The 15929-nt window shown below is 40.9% G+C and overlaps 1 protein-coding gene across 1 annotated transcript in view; it reads left to right on the top strand.

The window, feature by feature from the left end:
* Positions 1–5755: 5755 nt before the first annotated feature.
* Positions 5756–15929, top strand: part of mtnr1aa (melatonin receptor 1A a) — a 36955-nt gene continuing 26781 nt past the window's right edge. Inside the window, exon 1 of the mRNA XM_053341459.1 lies at positions 5756–5939. Coding sequence (XP_053197434.1) covers positions 5756–5939 — 184 coding nt within the window. The remainder of the gene's footprint in view (positions 5940–15929) is intronic.

The following is a 15929-nucleotide window of genomic DNA, read 5'->3' as shown; positions in this document are numbered from 1 at the left end:
GTTTCTCTTGTGTCCCAGGATCATTATTTGCCTGCCTGTCAGCAACTTCCAAGCCTCCAAGATGTCCTGTCTGCAACGCTGCACCTCATTCCCTCCTGCTCACGCCAGCCATACTCCCCCATTACCTTCAGTCAACCCTGCTGTCACCGGATCCCCCACTCCTTGCCATCGGCTTCTCATCCAGATCCTCCTCTCCAATAAAAACTCTTTTTTTCTTACTACACATCCCTCTTTATGCCCTGCGTTCAGGTTCCTAACTAGCTGATACATATCACCAAAGCAACATCATCAAAAGACAAATAATAGGAAGAAAAATAAAAGGAAAGGAGTTATAAAAAAATATCACATTCTGTCTTTGCAACAACCAGATTCATGACCAATTAATTTACACCCTAACAATAAGAGAATGCATGTATGCACATATGCAAATTCTTCATGTGCAGATCCTGCATAGAAAATACAAATATATCAATAATAATACCAATCTGTAGTCATAAAAAGTCATAAGTACTGCAAATTTTGAATTCACCCTTTTTTGGAGCTTAACCCATACCTAAAAATCATGTGGCTGACTAAAAATAAGGATACTGATACAAAAAGAAAAATTCTGTGTGTCAATTTTGACCTTTCTATATTTAATCTCTCAAGTGCCCCAACTTTATGAAAATACAATACTCAATCACTGAAGTACCACTAGAAGACGTTTAGTGATGTAAAAGAGAAAAATGTAAAACAGAAAAGCAATAACAATATATACAATAGCAATAACGCCCCCCCCCCCCCCCTCCCCCTTCCCCCCACCACAATTTTACAAAAAGAAATCAAAAACATGACATAAATGCATGCAGTCTATGGCGAATTAATTCTATAGTTGAACTCTCCAGGGGGGCCGATGGACTCCATACATCCATAACAACAAAAACTAATTGTCTGGCCTCATTCATGTTAGAATAAATCCGTTACTGTATCGCTATGTGTCTGTGTGTAATCATATGCTGTGAGAAAACATGTGTGTGAGAAAGAGAGAGAGAGACACACACACACACACACACACAGAGACCACTGACCCCAATAATCCTCTTTCTCCCAGCATACACATCTCTTTCCTGGGTGGAGCTCTGCTGTTGTCATGGCAACCGGCTGAGTGGAGGAGGAGGAGGAGGTGGGACCGATGGCGTATAAAAGCAAACACTCTTGTTTCTCTGTGGGATGTAATGATGACCAGTGAAGCGGCAGAGACATGCCGGGGCTGTGTCGAGACCGCACTCATTACATTACTTCTGTCTCTTCTCCTTCATTTTGCTGACAGCGCTCTCAAATGAGAGGAGCAGTGGCGTGTGTGTAGGGTGGTAGTAGTGGTGGTGGTGGTGGTGGTGGTGTCCTCTTGGCACCCTCCTGTCCTCATCACGGGTGTATCTGCCCTTTTCCTCCCCCACACACACTTCACTTCTCTCTCCCACTCTCCCTTTACCTCGCTCACCCTTCCCCTTTTCATCGCCCACAAAACTCTACATCACTCTTGAACCTGTTTCTCCATTTGGTGTCCGGTGCTCATTAAACAGCACAGAACATCTTCTCTCCATCTTTTTCTGTCCTTTTGATTTATTTGGCAAATGAAAATGGAAGAAGTTCCTTTGAAGGTATTTTTTTAAGGAGATAACATTCCTCTGTTTCTCTTTAGCTGTTATCTGTGAGTTCAGTTGAAATTTAAAGGTGCTTTATACACATTAAATACAATAAAATGCTTCTCTCTCATCTCTCTGATGACTTGAAATGACACAATGTGGCACAGAGCATTATCCTGTTTACTCTTTAAGACCATTTTAATAAAAGTAAACCCTTGTAGCCGCAGTATGCTTTCCTAAAAGCATGAGAGTCAAAACAAAACACAGTATTCCCTGTAGATATTTCTCTCTAGCTCTCAGATGCCTGTTCATTACTTGTCTTGGGTTGGGTTACATGTTCTATGCTTGCTGCTCTACCACTGAAATTACTGATTTATAAACTGCTTCAATTATCCATTAGATAAAAGTCTCATTGCTCTGGATGATTATAAAGCCGCAGTGGGAAAAAAGGGAATCATGATGTAGATTCAGTGACTTTCTGCTAAGGAAGAAATACTTTGGAATGTTTCTTTAAAGGCACACAGGACTTTCCTTAAAAAAACAATGAAGCAAAACAAACAATGTATAGACTAGGGTTGCAAAATTCCGGGAATTTTCAAACTTGGAAAGTTTCCATGGGAATTAACGGGAATAAACCGGGAATTTACTAAACTGAAGGTATGCTCTTATTAGGGAACTTAAATATAGTTGTGTAAAACAACCAGATATCATGCAGTACAGTTGAATATGTATGCTATCACATGCTCACATAGCACACTGTTTACTGCTTAGATATGATACCTTTCCACTAAATTACTCTCAATTGCCATAAATTCCCATTTAATTCCCATTTAATTCCCATGGAAAGTTTCCAATTTGGAATATTTCCAAAATTCCCCAGCTTCCAATGGAAATTTATCAAAAAGTTTCCGGAAATTTACTGGAAATTTTCCACTCCTTTGCAACCCTAGTATAGACTCATACAAAAGTAATCCATCTCATCATCCCTCTCAATCATCACCTTTGGGCAGTGGGTGTGTATACCTCGGCCAACCAGGTTACATCCCTATCTACATGTCTGTCCTCTGCTCCGCTCTGCTCTCAGTCTCTGTGTCATGGATGTAGAAAGAGCAGCAGGTCTGTGTGTCTGAGGGCAGGGATGAACTACACACACACAGAATAGGATCTCCACGGTTATGCAGAGGTGTGTATGTGTTTATTTGTGTCTCAGAAGGTAACCACAGTGAAACATTCAGAAAATAAGGTTTTATTTATCTGATTCAATGATTTTGTTCTTGCCAGCACTGTTCACTCTCTTCATTCACTCTCTAGCTCTCGCAACCACTGCTGCTCTCTCTCTCTCTCTCTCTCTCTCTCTTTCTCTCTCTCTCTCTCTCTCTCTCTCCTCTCTCTCTCTCTCTCTCTCTCTCTCTCTCTCTCTCTCTCTCTCACCCTCTCTCTCTCTCTCTCTCTCTCTCTCTCTCTCTCTCTCTCTCTCTCTCTCTCTCTCTCTCTCTCTCTCGCTCAGTGAGCTGGGTAGAAGGGGCCAATTTTGAATGTTGTATGTTTACTTACACCAACTTTTTTCTAGGGACTCCATATCCTTTATATTGGTCAAAACTGTAATAACAAGTATTTTATTTATTCATTCTTCTGTTGTGATAACACCTTTTCATTAGTGTCAAGAGATGTGGATATTTGGCAACTGTTCTGGCAACAATTCCCACATATGTTATAATGATGAGCTGTTCATATTTTACAATGACATAATGAGATAGTAGATAAAGGAAGAATTAGAACAAGGTCTATTATGTAATAATTTTATGATGTTGGCATACTGGTGTTGTTGAGGGACAGAAAGGAAGAAAAGATGAGAGTCTCATCTGAATAAAAGCAAAGTCAAGGCTTGATCACTGTGTTAGACTACACTTACAAATCAATAAAACATGCTCCACAAAAGAGCTGAGCGACAAGAAAAAGAAAGAAAAGCATATTTTTCATTTCAAATTCGCTCTGCTGACAACATAAGCAAAATATCTTCAAAGTCTCTCGAAAAAAAAGAGCTGTCAACTTTGTGACGGTTACAGGATTCATTGTTACCAAGAGTTTGTTTTTGGCTATTTATTTATTTATGATTTAGTTTCATAAAGCCAAATAGGTCAGAGCTTCTCATGAATGATGTGTTTGTCTCTTAACAAGTCTAGCTTTGCATTAGTAGCTGTAGGCGGGTGAATAATGAACAAGTGTTTTTCTTAGTGATAGTCAGCAACAACATATTATCATCCTTTATTGAAATGAGGGTCTTGAATCAATACCGCATTGACAAAAGGAACACATATTGACAATCCTATTTGTTACACTTCAGGTGAAATATTATAATGATTATTGTCAACTGGCTTAAAGGATTATTTAATCTATGAAATAATCAGTGTCTGATTATGGGTCTCTTTGTCCAGGTCAGTGACAGGCCAGCACCTTAAATAAACTGGAACACGCTTTGCATTAATGAGCACAGGTAACACAAAGTAAATAAGACCAGAAAGCAGGAAAGAAAAATTTACAACACAAAATTAGACTGACTTTTTCAGACATTTCTTCTTCATAGAGATTGCCTTTTCTTTAAGGGCCTACAAGCCTCTAAAGGTCAGGAGCTATTGCTGTAAATCATCGTAAAAATGCTATAATAACATGGGTGGTGTGCTGGATCACTTCAAATCAATCTATTCTCAAATGTGTGATTGTGTGATATTCTTGCAGTATGTTCAGATTTGCAGATCAAAACAAACCCTGAAATAGGAGATTTCACCTTTTATTATGACAAACTGTCATTGTTTGTGACAGCCCACGAACAGGCTGCAAAAAATCTGTGTGTGTGTGTGTGTCTCTGTGTGTGTGTGTGTGTGTGTGTGTGTGTGTGTACAAGGTATTCCTCATGTTGCAGGGACATAAATCTGTTTGAACTGTCATATTATGGGGACTCACCTTCCTTAAGGGGATAAAAAACCAGTCTCCATAACATAAATCTGGAATTTGAGGGTCTTGGTTTAAAGTTAAGGTTAGGTTACGGTCATATTAAGGTTTGGGATAGGTGTGTGATGGTTATGGTCATGGTTAGGATAAGTAAATGTAATGTCCTCTGAAGTGATGGAAACACAGTTGTGTGTGTGTGTGTGTGTGTGTGTGTATGAAGGGGATGTGACCCATTTATTGTGAACATCATTAACTATAGCATATGGTCCATTGCTTGTATAGAAACCTCATCCACTCTCATATCTAGCCAGCAGTGACAGAGGTGCTCAAACAAGCCATTGTATGAATAATCCACATAATATACTGCACTAAAGTCTGCTTAATGAGAGGTTCACTGGTTTCACTGAAGCCTTATATGTTAAATTGACTAAACTGAGTCTTAAATCACATTTAAAAAGAATGTTTAGTGGCCTGTTTGGGATGAAGTTTACTGTTTAGACCTCTCGACCACTCACGAAATTGAATCAGGACTAGGAAATGTAATCTATCATTCTTCATCACCAGCATACTTTATCATTAATTTTGGTTCCAGTAAAACGCTTTCCATTTGTCTTATGGTCCCAGTGCGACTGTGGTCTTTTTTCCATGGAAGTGATAAAACATGAATGATTCCTCACAATAATAATGAATGGGCTGCTGAAATAAAGCAAAGCGAGTTCCCGCAAAGCTATGAATGAACACACATCTGGAAAAGTAGGGCATTTCCCCTTTTCGGCCACCAAGCGACAGTATTTCTCCCTTCAAAATAAAAACCTCTCCTCTCCGGAATGTTTGGTCACATGCTGGGAAGGTTTGAAGTTGCAGCTTCATGTCACACATGCGTACAGACAAAGTGAATGGCACACGGGGTGCAGAAGTGACACCGAGGCGAGCAGAGAGAGAGGGAGAGAGACGACCGGAACGCATCCACAGCATCTGGGAAAAGTCTAAGAAGAAGAAGAAGAAGCAGGAGAAGAAGAAGGAGTGCGCAAAAAGAGAGAGGATGAAGATGAAAGCCGCGGGAGGCTGTAGTATCCCACCACCGGCGTCTCCGATATCCAGGCTCTAGGACGCACGGGAGACTCGCACGGGGAGAGAATTTGGCTCACTCACAGAAAAGTTCCGCGACTGTAGCCTATACAATGATTATAAATGGGTCTTACCTGAACAGCACCTCGCCAGACCCCAGTGACATCGTCCTGAACCGCCCGCCGTGGGTTACCACAACTTTGGGGTGCTTCCTCATCTTCACGATCGTAGTTGACATCCTGGGCAACCTCTTGGTCATCTTCTCTGTGTATCGGAACAAGAAGCTGAGGAACGCAGGTGAGTTCAGTAACTCGCGAGAGGGGTAAAAACAAAACAAACAGCAACACAAAAAAAAAAAAAAAAAAAAAAAGCGGCGCGCGCGTGGTTAAAAACTCAGCTGCGTTAAAAATCAAAACAAAACCTGTCACACAGTGAAACACACTTTAATAGACTGTAAAATGTATTTGGGCTGATATATTTAGTTTCCTCTGCGTTGTATCATTATGTATTAATATTAAAAAAAAACAAAAAAAACATTTATTTATGTATTTTAAGCTGCTTATTTTAAATCGGAGCCGGCATGAAGATACAGATAGCTCTCACGATTCATTACAACCAATAACACAAGCTCCCATTAGACAATAATATTGCTGTCTTTTTTAAAAATGATTTTCTCTCTTATATCACTGCAGCAGCTTTATATCTTTGTTTTGCCATTTTATTCTGAAGGTTACAGAACAATTTTCCATCATAGGGTTTGATTGTAATGGACAGTTCATCATCATCGACCTCGACTTGCTATAGCCTACTTTCGGAGCGGATATAATTTCACTGACCTACACCAAGTAAGCGGCCAGCTAAGCAGGCTCAGAGGAGAGAAAAGCGAAGAGAAACACTATAGCAATTATTGACACAGTCTGAAGCCATGAGGGTGTGTGTGTGTGTGTGTGTGTGTATGGAGAAGGGGGGCACGGCGCTTATCCCACTACTGCTTAGACTAAATGCTTCCCAGGCTTCCCCACTATCGATGTTACTCCAGCTTGGAGATTTCATTTAATAATCAAAACATAAAAAAAAAAAATACTACTAGGTCGATGATGGAACTTGTGCCCCATGTGTGTGTGTCCTATGTATGTGTGTATACGTGTGAATGTGTGTTTTCATACACACCACTTGACCGTGAATTTAATTAAGATATGGGCTGTGTGGATTAAATTGTTTGCCCCTGAGTTTGGACAAGATTGACACAGCAGTGTTTGTCTTGCTCAGAGAAGGTGGTAAAACGCTCATAATTGAATAGTCAGAGAGGACAGAGCGCTGCTGAGAAAACCCAAGAGGCTCATGTCGTCGTGTCAGGTCCGCACACAGTAACTGGCAGCTACACATATCACGGCTGTCATCATTTGGAGGCTGTAGTAAGGTGATTTGCTAAATACACTCTTGACATTACCATTTCACTCACCGCAGAAATGTAAGGGTCAGAGTAGATTTCCATCATGTGGATAGAGAGCATGGGAGCCCCCTGCGAGGAATATTAAGTGTTCCCTAGGATGTGCAAGGATATGATTGCCTCTTACTGAGATTCCTGCGTGTTCCCATTGCTTCATGATAATCAGCATTTGATAAAAACACACAAATGCGACTCTGCAGTGGTGGTTTCCCTTCATCATCTGAGTGTTTCCACAGAGCTGCCATAGCCAAGTTGTCTTGAAATGGAATTTGTCACTGAAAACTGGAAATATTGTCATGCCATCTGCGTGTTAAATTGGGGAACAAAGTATGAGACAAGAGGAGAGATAAATTTAGGAAACTGCATCTTTTGAAGTTGTTCCATTAATTATGTCTAATTACATGTAAGGAGGTCATAATGCAGCAGCAAGCAGGATTTTAATCAAGCATGCAGTTAACTTATATTATCTCCATATTCAAACACTTTAATGTTGTATACGGTTGAGTATTATCAGCTGGAATAACCGTTTATTTATTCAGCTCATTGGACAATTCAATTATCTTTTTTTTTTTTTGCCACGCTGAATTCCGACCCAAGCAGCCTGAAGAAAAGTCCAGCGTCTGAGGATCAAAAGGAAAAGATGAAAAAAAAAGAAAAACCTCAGCTGAATTGTTTCTCGCAAAGCTGTCTGTGAATACTAACAAGATGTACGTAGGCCGGTGACGTAGTTCCTCAAGTTCATGCCTTTGAAGCACATTTCCTACTTTCCATTCAAGTTGTGAAGATGTGCATGACTAACTTAAGGCTGTTAGAATTTTCTGTTAGCAAAATCTATTCAAATCGGCAGACGTATTGATTAACATGAAAACTTTTCTGTTCATACTTTGATCACTGTGTAATGTCATGATTATGGGCGTGCTGTCAACATTTACTTTAATAGACCTTATCTGTGGGAATTTGATGCTACACATAACTGAAATTGGACCTGGACTGAGCACGTGTCCAAACTTTCATGACTGTTACATTTTACATCCACAAACAATTCAATTTCCTGTTGTTGAGTAGATTGAATCTTCTAAAAAAGTGGACATATATTTCCTTGGCATGGACTAAACGTTGTTAGAGATTGCACAGCAGTCCAACAACTAAATAATGAGTATTGAAATGTACTCAGTGGAGAGCCTGGCAAGCGTCATTGTCACATATTGCAGCAGGCAGTAGTGCTGCTGTCTCTGCATGGCCAAACCCTCTGTCAGTGCACGAATGGCAAGTGAGCGAGCGAGTGTGAAGCCAGCAACACATGGTGAGTGGTTTGAGCTGCATGGCTGGATACAGAATCAGTGCTGTGAGCTCAGCTTCATGCCAGTAAATCATCTTAAATGTACCTGTTCCGTTGTAGATAAAGGAATTTTCCAATCCATGCTGAAGGAAATACAAACAATACCAAAAAGGAATTGTCACACCTGACTGTTTTGGCTAGCTGTGTGGCTAGAGTGTGACGTTAGCTCAAAGAACAGTACATCAGATGATAATACCAAACACCTTAGCCCTGTGAGAGGTACCACTTCCAGCTTCTCCTCTAAGTTTTAACAAGAGACGCTCATATCTTCAATGTCAAAGATTATAAACTGATTTGACATATTGTGAAAAGTGCGTAGCGGCAAAGAGCAAAAATATGAGCATTCGTTGACACCCAGCATAGTGACCCTGCACCTCTGGGTGTCATCAGTCTTTACTGAAAAAACAGTGGCATTTTTCAACACATCATGTGCTGTCAGCTTAAGTTAGAAAAATGAAAATAGCACTTTTGCGAGATGCCTGTAATCAATCTGAAAATCAAGTTTGTGACGCACTGTTTTAGATTGTTTTTGTTGCTTTGAACATTCCTCAGACAGAAAAGTTAACAAGATCAACAGCACATAAAGTTCAAACACTGACTAACCCACTGAACCAGTCACAGCTTGAAGTGACAGATTAAGACAAGTCTTAGTGCACTGAGACCTGCTGCTGCAAAATACACTAAAAAATCTCTACAATGGAGCAGAACAGTCTGTTTTTGAGTGTCACATAGAGTTGATGATCCTTTTTTTTCAAGCGTTGCGTGACTTGGCTGCGTGCCGGCACAATGTTATTTCCGATCGTTCACGTTCATTACACCTCTAATATCTGTTACAGCATTATTGCGCTCAGTGTAATGAATATTCGGAAAGCATTAATGCAGAATTAAGTGGTATTTGCGTGTATCTCCAATTTAAGTGAATGTTTTAGGTTTCTAAATATCCATTGGCTTTGTTGGGAGATTTTAAACAGAAATTGGATCAGCACTGTGGAGCTTAATAAAGAGATGACTGTGAAAAGAAAACAAATCCCCCTCTGTAGTTGTTATACAGTTGATGGTGATTTTGCAGCATCCTGTTTTATTTTCATCATGAGGAAAGCCCTTTGAAAGACTTGTTTTGTGAGAAACTGTAGTCCTTTAGAAGCCAGGCTTTATCAGGGCCACACGTATCTAAATCAAGATTGCACGAGTACGCTTAAAGTGAGGAACGAGTTTCTTGGGTTGGAGGAGAGCTAGAAGAAAGTGTACTCATACCTCCTACACGCAAATGCTGTTTCTATTTCATCAAAAGAAGTTTAAAGTCTCTTGCTGAGAACTTAAACTGTAATTGGCAAGCTGTCTTTGAATTGTTTTACTCTGCTTTAATGTTTCACTTGGATCTAAAATACCTGGCCATGTCCATGTTCTTATTTTTTCCTCTTAAAATTTAAGGCATCTCCAGGGAAGTTTTCTAACAGGAACCATCTGCACCGAAGCCTAATTGAGTTGCTGTTTTTACTACCTATTGTACTATCTGGACCCTGCATGCCCAAACACCACCACAAAACAACTTGAAGCCATTGTTAAGCTACACTGCGTAAAGTATCCTTTGCCAGCAGTATCAATATCAGGTGACTGTATCATGTGCTCCCACCTCTGATGACAAGGCTGCCTCTTTGTCAACCCCGCTGTGCCCCCCCCCCCCCCCCCCTTTGGCTCACACCACTACAGTTTCACCAAGAGTTTCTAAGGGACAGGAGCTTAGAGTGCATGTCAACTGTGGTCATAAAGTTGTTATGTTGTTAGGCCTTAAAACGAATTGTGGTGTTTTGGTTAATTTGCCACATTGTGATCCAAGCTGACCAATATTTGGACATTCAAGAACTCTTTAGAAGTTTCACTTGAGAAAGCCATATCAAACTTATTATTTAAAGCAGACTATTATTATATTATATGTCATAGAAGATTTATGGAGGAGGTATTTCATGTTTAAGGCTGTTTCAGCTCCTTTGTAAAAATATAACAGTATTAGGTCAGAGTTCAAATGGGCCTCAAAGCTTTGGTTATTGAAGGGGCCCTCAATAACTGCAAAGGCCACAGGTTAGGGAGTACGCCCTTTTTCTAACGTTGACATAAGGGGCACTGCACTGTATATGCTGCATGTTTTCCTGTGAGACATTATCAGATTCTACTCCAAATAAAACAAACACAATCTCAGAGCAGTCGCATATTTTCTGCAGCTCATCATGATTGAAATATTGGTTTTGAATCTGATACTACCATGAGTATTTACCCTACAGTTCATATAACTTGAAAAAGAAAACAGAACATACTGTATATGATGAGTAATATCATTTAATTAAAGCCCTTATTTGGCTGGTGGTGTCCTATCGTTCCTACTGTTCTCTAACAGACAGGCGAAGGCGCAGAAGTCATCGCTGCTCACTGGGTTTGTCAGTTTCTGTGGTGATTGCTGTGATAAGCATCAGAGCGGCGCAGTATGCTGGAGCAGCTTAACAGTATAAGAACAGAAAGGAAAAGGCTCAGTGGGTGAAGAACATGGACTAATTGGGGACCCACAACAGCCAGCAGGTCATGACTCTGCAATTAATTTATAGTTTGCCCAAGCTGAATAAATGAACATTGAGTGGGAGAGGATAGGGATCTCCTTCTTTTACTCATGAGGCACTTAACTCCCAGCTATAGATTAGTTAATGCCCCTACTGTCAGCCATGACACGAAAAAAAAGGAGCGCCTGTTAGCGTACCCCAGGGCCACTTTGCACCTGATAACTTACAGTTTGCATTAACCGTTTCCTCTGGTGCTCCTGTGCATCCTTAAACATGGCGAAAGACATTATATATGTTTTCAAGAATTATGCCAGGCTTGCAGATCTGCTTTGTACAAATTTCCTGTCAGAGGGCTTTTTTGGCTCTCTTAAGGATTAAAACTCAAAACATTAGATCACACACAGATCTAATTAGGTACCAGATATGCACGACTGTGCTTCCACTTCTGGGATTATGTGCATGATGTTATCGTTGTTTGTGTTGCCAACCTTGTCCGACTTGTTTGCTGGTGCCTTTCGCTCTTATACATGTCAAGGGAGAGAGAGAGAGAGAGAGAGAGAGAGAGAGAGAGAGAGAGAGAGAGAGAGAGAGAGAGAGAGAGAGAGAGAGAGAGAGAGAGAGAGAGAGAGAGAGAAAGGTTCACAACAGTACATGATAGTGGAGATAAAGACAAGAAGAGGTGGCAGATTGGTGCGACCCAGTCATAATACAAAGCACAAACACTGAAAGGGACATATTAGTTTGTTGATTCCGCTAAGCCTGACTGGGTTTATATTTTTGTAACAATAATTGAAACAATCATGGGGAAATTGCTTTGCAAAAAAAAAAAGGTCTGTTTTTCTCTATTTGACCGCACTGTTTCAGTGTTGGCAGGTGCCACATTGTCCTGCTGGGTTTAGGCCTCTGTCCAGGTTCATTTTGTGAAAGAAAAATTGACCCAGCAAGCGCTCCCCTCAGCTGCTAGACGATTTCATGATTTTCTAATATTTGCAGGATTATCTCTACACACAAAGGCTGCCAGCAGTAATCCATTCTGTATATATGATTTGCATCTGCTGTATGATCAGAATGTAGGATGTGTTTTTCCAGACTTGTCCTCTGAGAAAACACCTTTTCCGACTCACCTCTGTCTTTTTTTCTTTTTCTGGTTTACATTCTGCGCAGTGTTCTGCATCCCCCTCGCTAAGTTTTGTGCCTCATCTCAGTCTTTGTACTCCTCCTCCCAAGCCTACTCACACTCACACACGCACATTCCATTTTTTTCTCTTTTCACTTAAATTTGACCTTCCAGGCTTCATATTCCATGACACCCTGTCTGTTTGCATCACTCTGATCCAACACCCCCACCGTTCTCTAAGGACGTTATGTTGTCAGACCGCATACCTGTAGAGGAATTCTGCCAATAGCGCTTTGCATCAAGCCAGTCAGGCAATAAGACGGTTATCACACAAACCCTGTGGATTCCAGATTACATAATGGCCAAGTGGGCAAAATGAATTAAGCCTGTTATTTTGGTAAGTGTGAAACAATGGTTGGCTTGACATGGTCGAATTTAACAAGAACAGGCGCCTGGCATCTGGTCTTCTCCGTTGCGACCCCCCGTGCCCGCTTCCTTTCTCCTGCTCTCATTCTGTCTGTGTCCGTCTCTCAGGCTCACACACTCACTGGCTGAGGAGAGCATGTTTTCACTTCAAAAGGAAGTCATAATGAGTCTATAAATACTTATACATACAAGAAAGCATATTTACAGCCATTTAAGATTCTACCCCCCCCCCCCCCCCCCCCCACCACCACCCTCTCTTCCTCTTTCCATGCTTCCCAGTGCTATTTTTAATCATTTACAATATTATACAGTGCAAACTTCTTTCTGCTTGATAGGAGCTTGGGATGACGCACATGGGAAGCTTAGGGCAGTGAGATCAAGTAAAACCGAATGCTCATCCAAGGGGAACTATGCATAACACATGCATAACATAGAGTGCTTACTGTAGAGCGGTACTCATTTGATTACACACACATACACACACGTGCACACAAGGCGGCAGGCGCTCAGAGTTTAGAGATGCTGGCTGGTGATGAGAAGGGTGCCAGTAGGAAACGTAGTTGAGAGTCAGAAAAGGGAAGCGAGAAACATTCTCCTTTGTGTTCAAGGTGCCCTTGAATGAAGTACTTAGTCCACCATTGCTCCTCCTTGGCTAACAGTAGAAGACTGTGGTAGAAGACTCAGCAGCTTCCAGCTGTGAATGCGTCAGATTGTATGACTGTTAGAGAAGGGCGCTGATGAAAAAAAAAGAAAAAAAAAGAAATGCAAGCTCGCCCAGTCCGCCTCTGAGAGAACTTATGAAAAAAGGACAAACACAAACTGAGCACATTATCATCCAAATTCTCCTCCCTTGTCGCTGCATTTTTTTGGTCATTTTATCATTAATGGGTCTAAAAACAGCACGGTTCACCCACTGGACTAACAAGCCAGCAGCTCAATCAGAAAGTCTCAACGGGGTGATTCAGTTGAACGGCGTGTAATGATGATTATTATGGCAGACACATGAATGCTATTTGATGTAGCGCTGTGAACACTGCTCCATTCAGTCTTATCAGGCCACTGTCTCTGGGTCCAGCGTGGTGGTTTATCACTCAGACACAGCACTGTCCCACATAAGCACTCCAGAGCAGCAGTTTTCAAAGTGGGGTCAGAGGACCCCCAAGGGTCCTTGAGGTAGTTCCAGGGGGTCCACTAGCAAAAAGGGAAATAATTTCACTACAATTATATTCATAAGTTACACAATGACAGAATATTTGACTATTTTGGTAATGGGTTTCATAATCTTTTAGTAATAATAAAGTAATAAAACATCTAAAAGAAAAAATCTGGGACTAAATCTTTTCAAATGAGGTACGTGGTCTAATTTGTGTGAGTGAAAACGTTTGAGAACCACTCCTTCAGATGACTGTGCCATTACAAAAGTGGTACATTTAATAACTACAAAGCAAGGAAGTGAGGATGTAACATTTTAAAAATAATCCTGAGGTTATAGAAGTGCATATTGGTTATTAGGTTCAGAGCAAGCTGAGTCTAAAATAGAAACATTTGCTGTTTAATAATAGTACCTGATTTTGGAGTAGTGGTGTCAGTATTTCGGTAACAGGTGCGAGCTCTGTCTCCGTCTCTGAAAATGAAAGCAGGATGTTTATTACTTAGGAGACAACAAATAGTAAGAGAAAGTTTTGCTTTTAAGAGGCAATGAAAAATAATTGAGTCTGGCACATTTGATGGAGAGATACATTCATTATATCAGTCTGCACGAGACGAGATTTATCCTGAATTTCCTCAGAAACCTCCTGTGAACTTGAGTTATGTAACAACCAGTAGCTAGAAATATTCTGCTAGGTTCATCTTGGAACACATTGAAGCAAAATGTCACTATTGGCTTATCGGAAAAGAGTTTGCAAAGAGTCCACAAATAATACATGTACAACGTGTTATTCTATTTTCAAAATCAGGAGCTCACTAGGAACTTTTAGAAAAAACTGTGACGAATATCTCATTACCCTCAAATAGAGAATACTTTTTACCAAAAACTATTGAAATACTGAGGCATGTCTTAGTTAGCTGCATTGTTGTCATTCTCTTATTACAGTTTTTTTTATCTCTTCTTAAGCTTTCCTTTTGGTATGAAGTCAATAGAACAGTGCAGCCTGACTGATACGAGATTTTGAGAGTAATGCCAATATTGAGGTTTTAGCATTTAAAAATAATGATCTATTCACTGACATTGTTATGTATTTTTTCCAAATAAGGCTCTTGAAAATGTTGGTTATTAAAGTTGCTCTAGTCAGTATTTTTTTTTTTATAAAACAATGCATCAAATGATTGCAGCTGCAGGGATAATCAGCACCAGCCTCTGCAGTTCACCTCAGCTCTACAGATCTTTATAATGCCTTTTAACTTCTTTTGGTTTCACGGCCCACAATAAAAAATTATGATCCAGGTATATAATAATCAATTATATTTGGCAGTGATTCAATACAGATTGGGACGGCTGCAGACTTGCATGCTGACAGCACACACACAGATTTCACCTGTTTCAACTGACGTGATTACCACGGTAATACTGCGGTAATACAGTGGGGGCAGTGAATAGCCCTGTTTCCACTGCAGGAACTACAGGGTAATTTTACAGGGCCATGGCCAAGTCTCCATAGCAGGAACCTTCCCCGAGGGACAATCTCCCTGAACTTTTACGGGGGCTAAACGATTCCCTGCCTTGGGGTAGGTACTTCGTTTTGCCCCAAAAATCTCCTGGGTGGGGCTTGAGGTTTACTCTGTGCTGATTGGGTATACTCAAAGCGGGATGTGGCGTCAACAGAAAGTGCTAAAATAAGCAGCATTTTTAAAACCCGGCAGAAGACGAACCTTAGTAGAAAAGCCTCTACACCGCTGGAAAAAAATTAATGTACACTAACACACAAACCAGAAACGCAGCAACCACCTCAGCTCCTTCCATGTTTGCCTCCTCGTTGTCATTTTCTGTGTTATGCTTTCGGCAAGTCGCCTCAGTGGTGTCACTGTCAGAGTCTGGTGGGTCCTACTCTGCTATGGAGACACAACAACTGAGAGGACCGAGTGAGAGGACATTCCTGTAAAGGTCCCGCTTCCTAAATTTTACCAGGAACTTCCTTAGCGGAAACGGGGCTAATGGGGGTGGAGTCACTTCTCCAGAAGTAGCTGCAGCATGCACCAACAATCACCAGGTGGCACATGTGAGCAGTCCAGATGCAGTCTCTCTCTAGGGTAGCCAAGACAAAATGGTGACCATGTTCAGCAAGCAGACGCAATAGGTGAATAGAGAAATGCTGTGAAACGGTTTGGGAATGGGTCACAGCACCAACCAACCGTCATTAGAGTTCAGACCTAAAAAAATGAAAGTGACATTTTTGTATCGTTTGTT

The sequence above is a fragment of the Scomber japonicus genome, chromosome 2, assembly GCF_027409825.1.
Source record: "Scomber japonicus isolate fScoJap1 chromosome 2, fScoJap1.pri, whole genome shotgun sequence".
Lineage (NCBI taxonomy): Eukaryota > Metazoa > Chordata > Actinopteri > Scombriformes > Scombridae > Scomber > Scomber japonicus.
The sequence above is the reverse complement of the archived record's forward strand: the minus strand, read 5'-3'. Positions and strand labels throughout refer to the sequence as shown.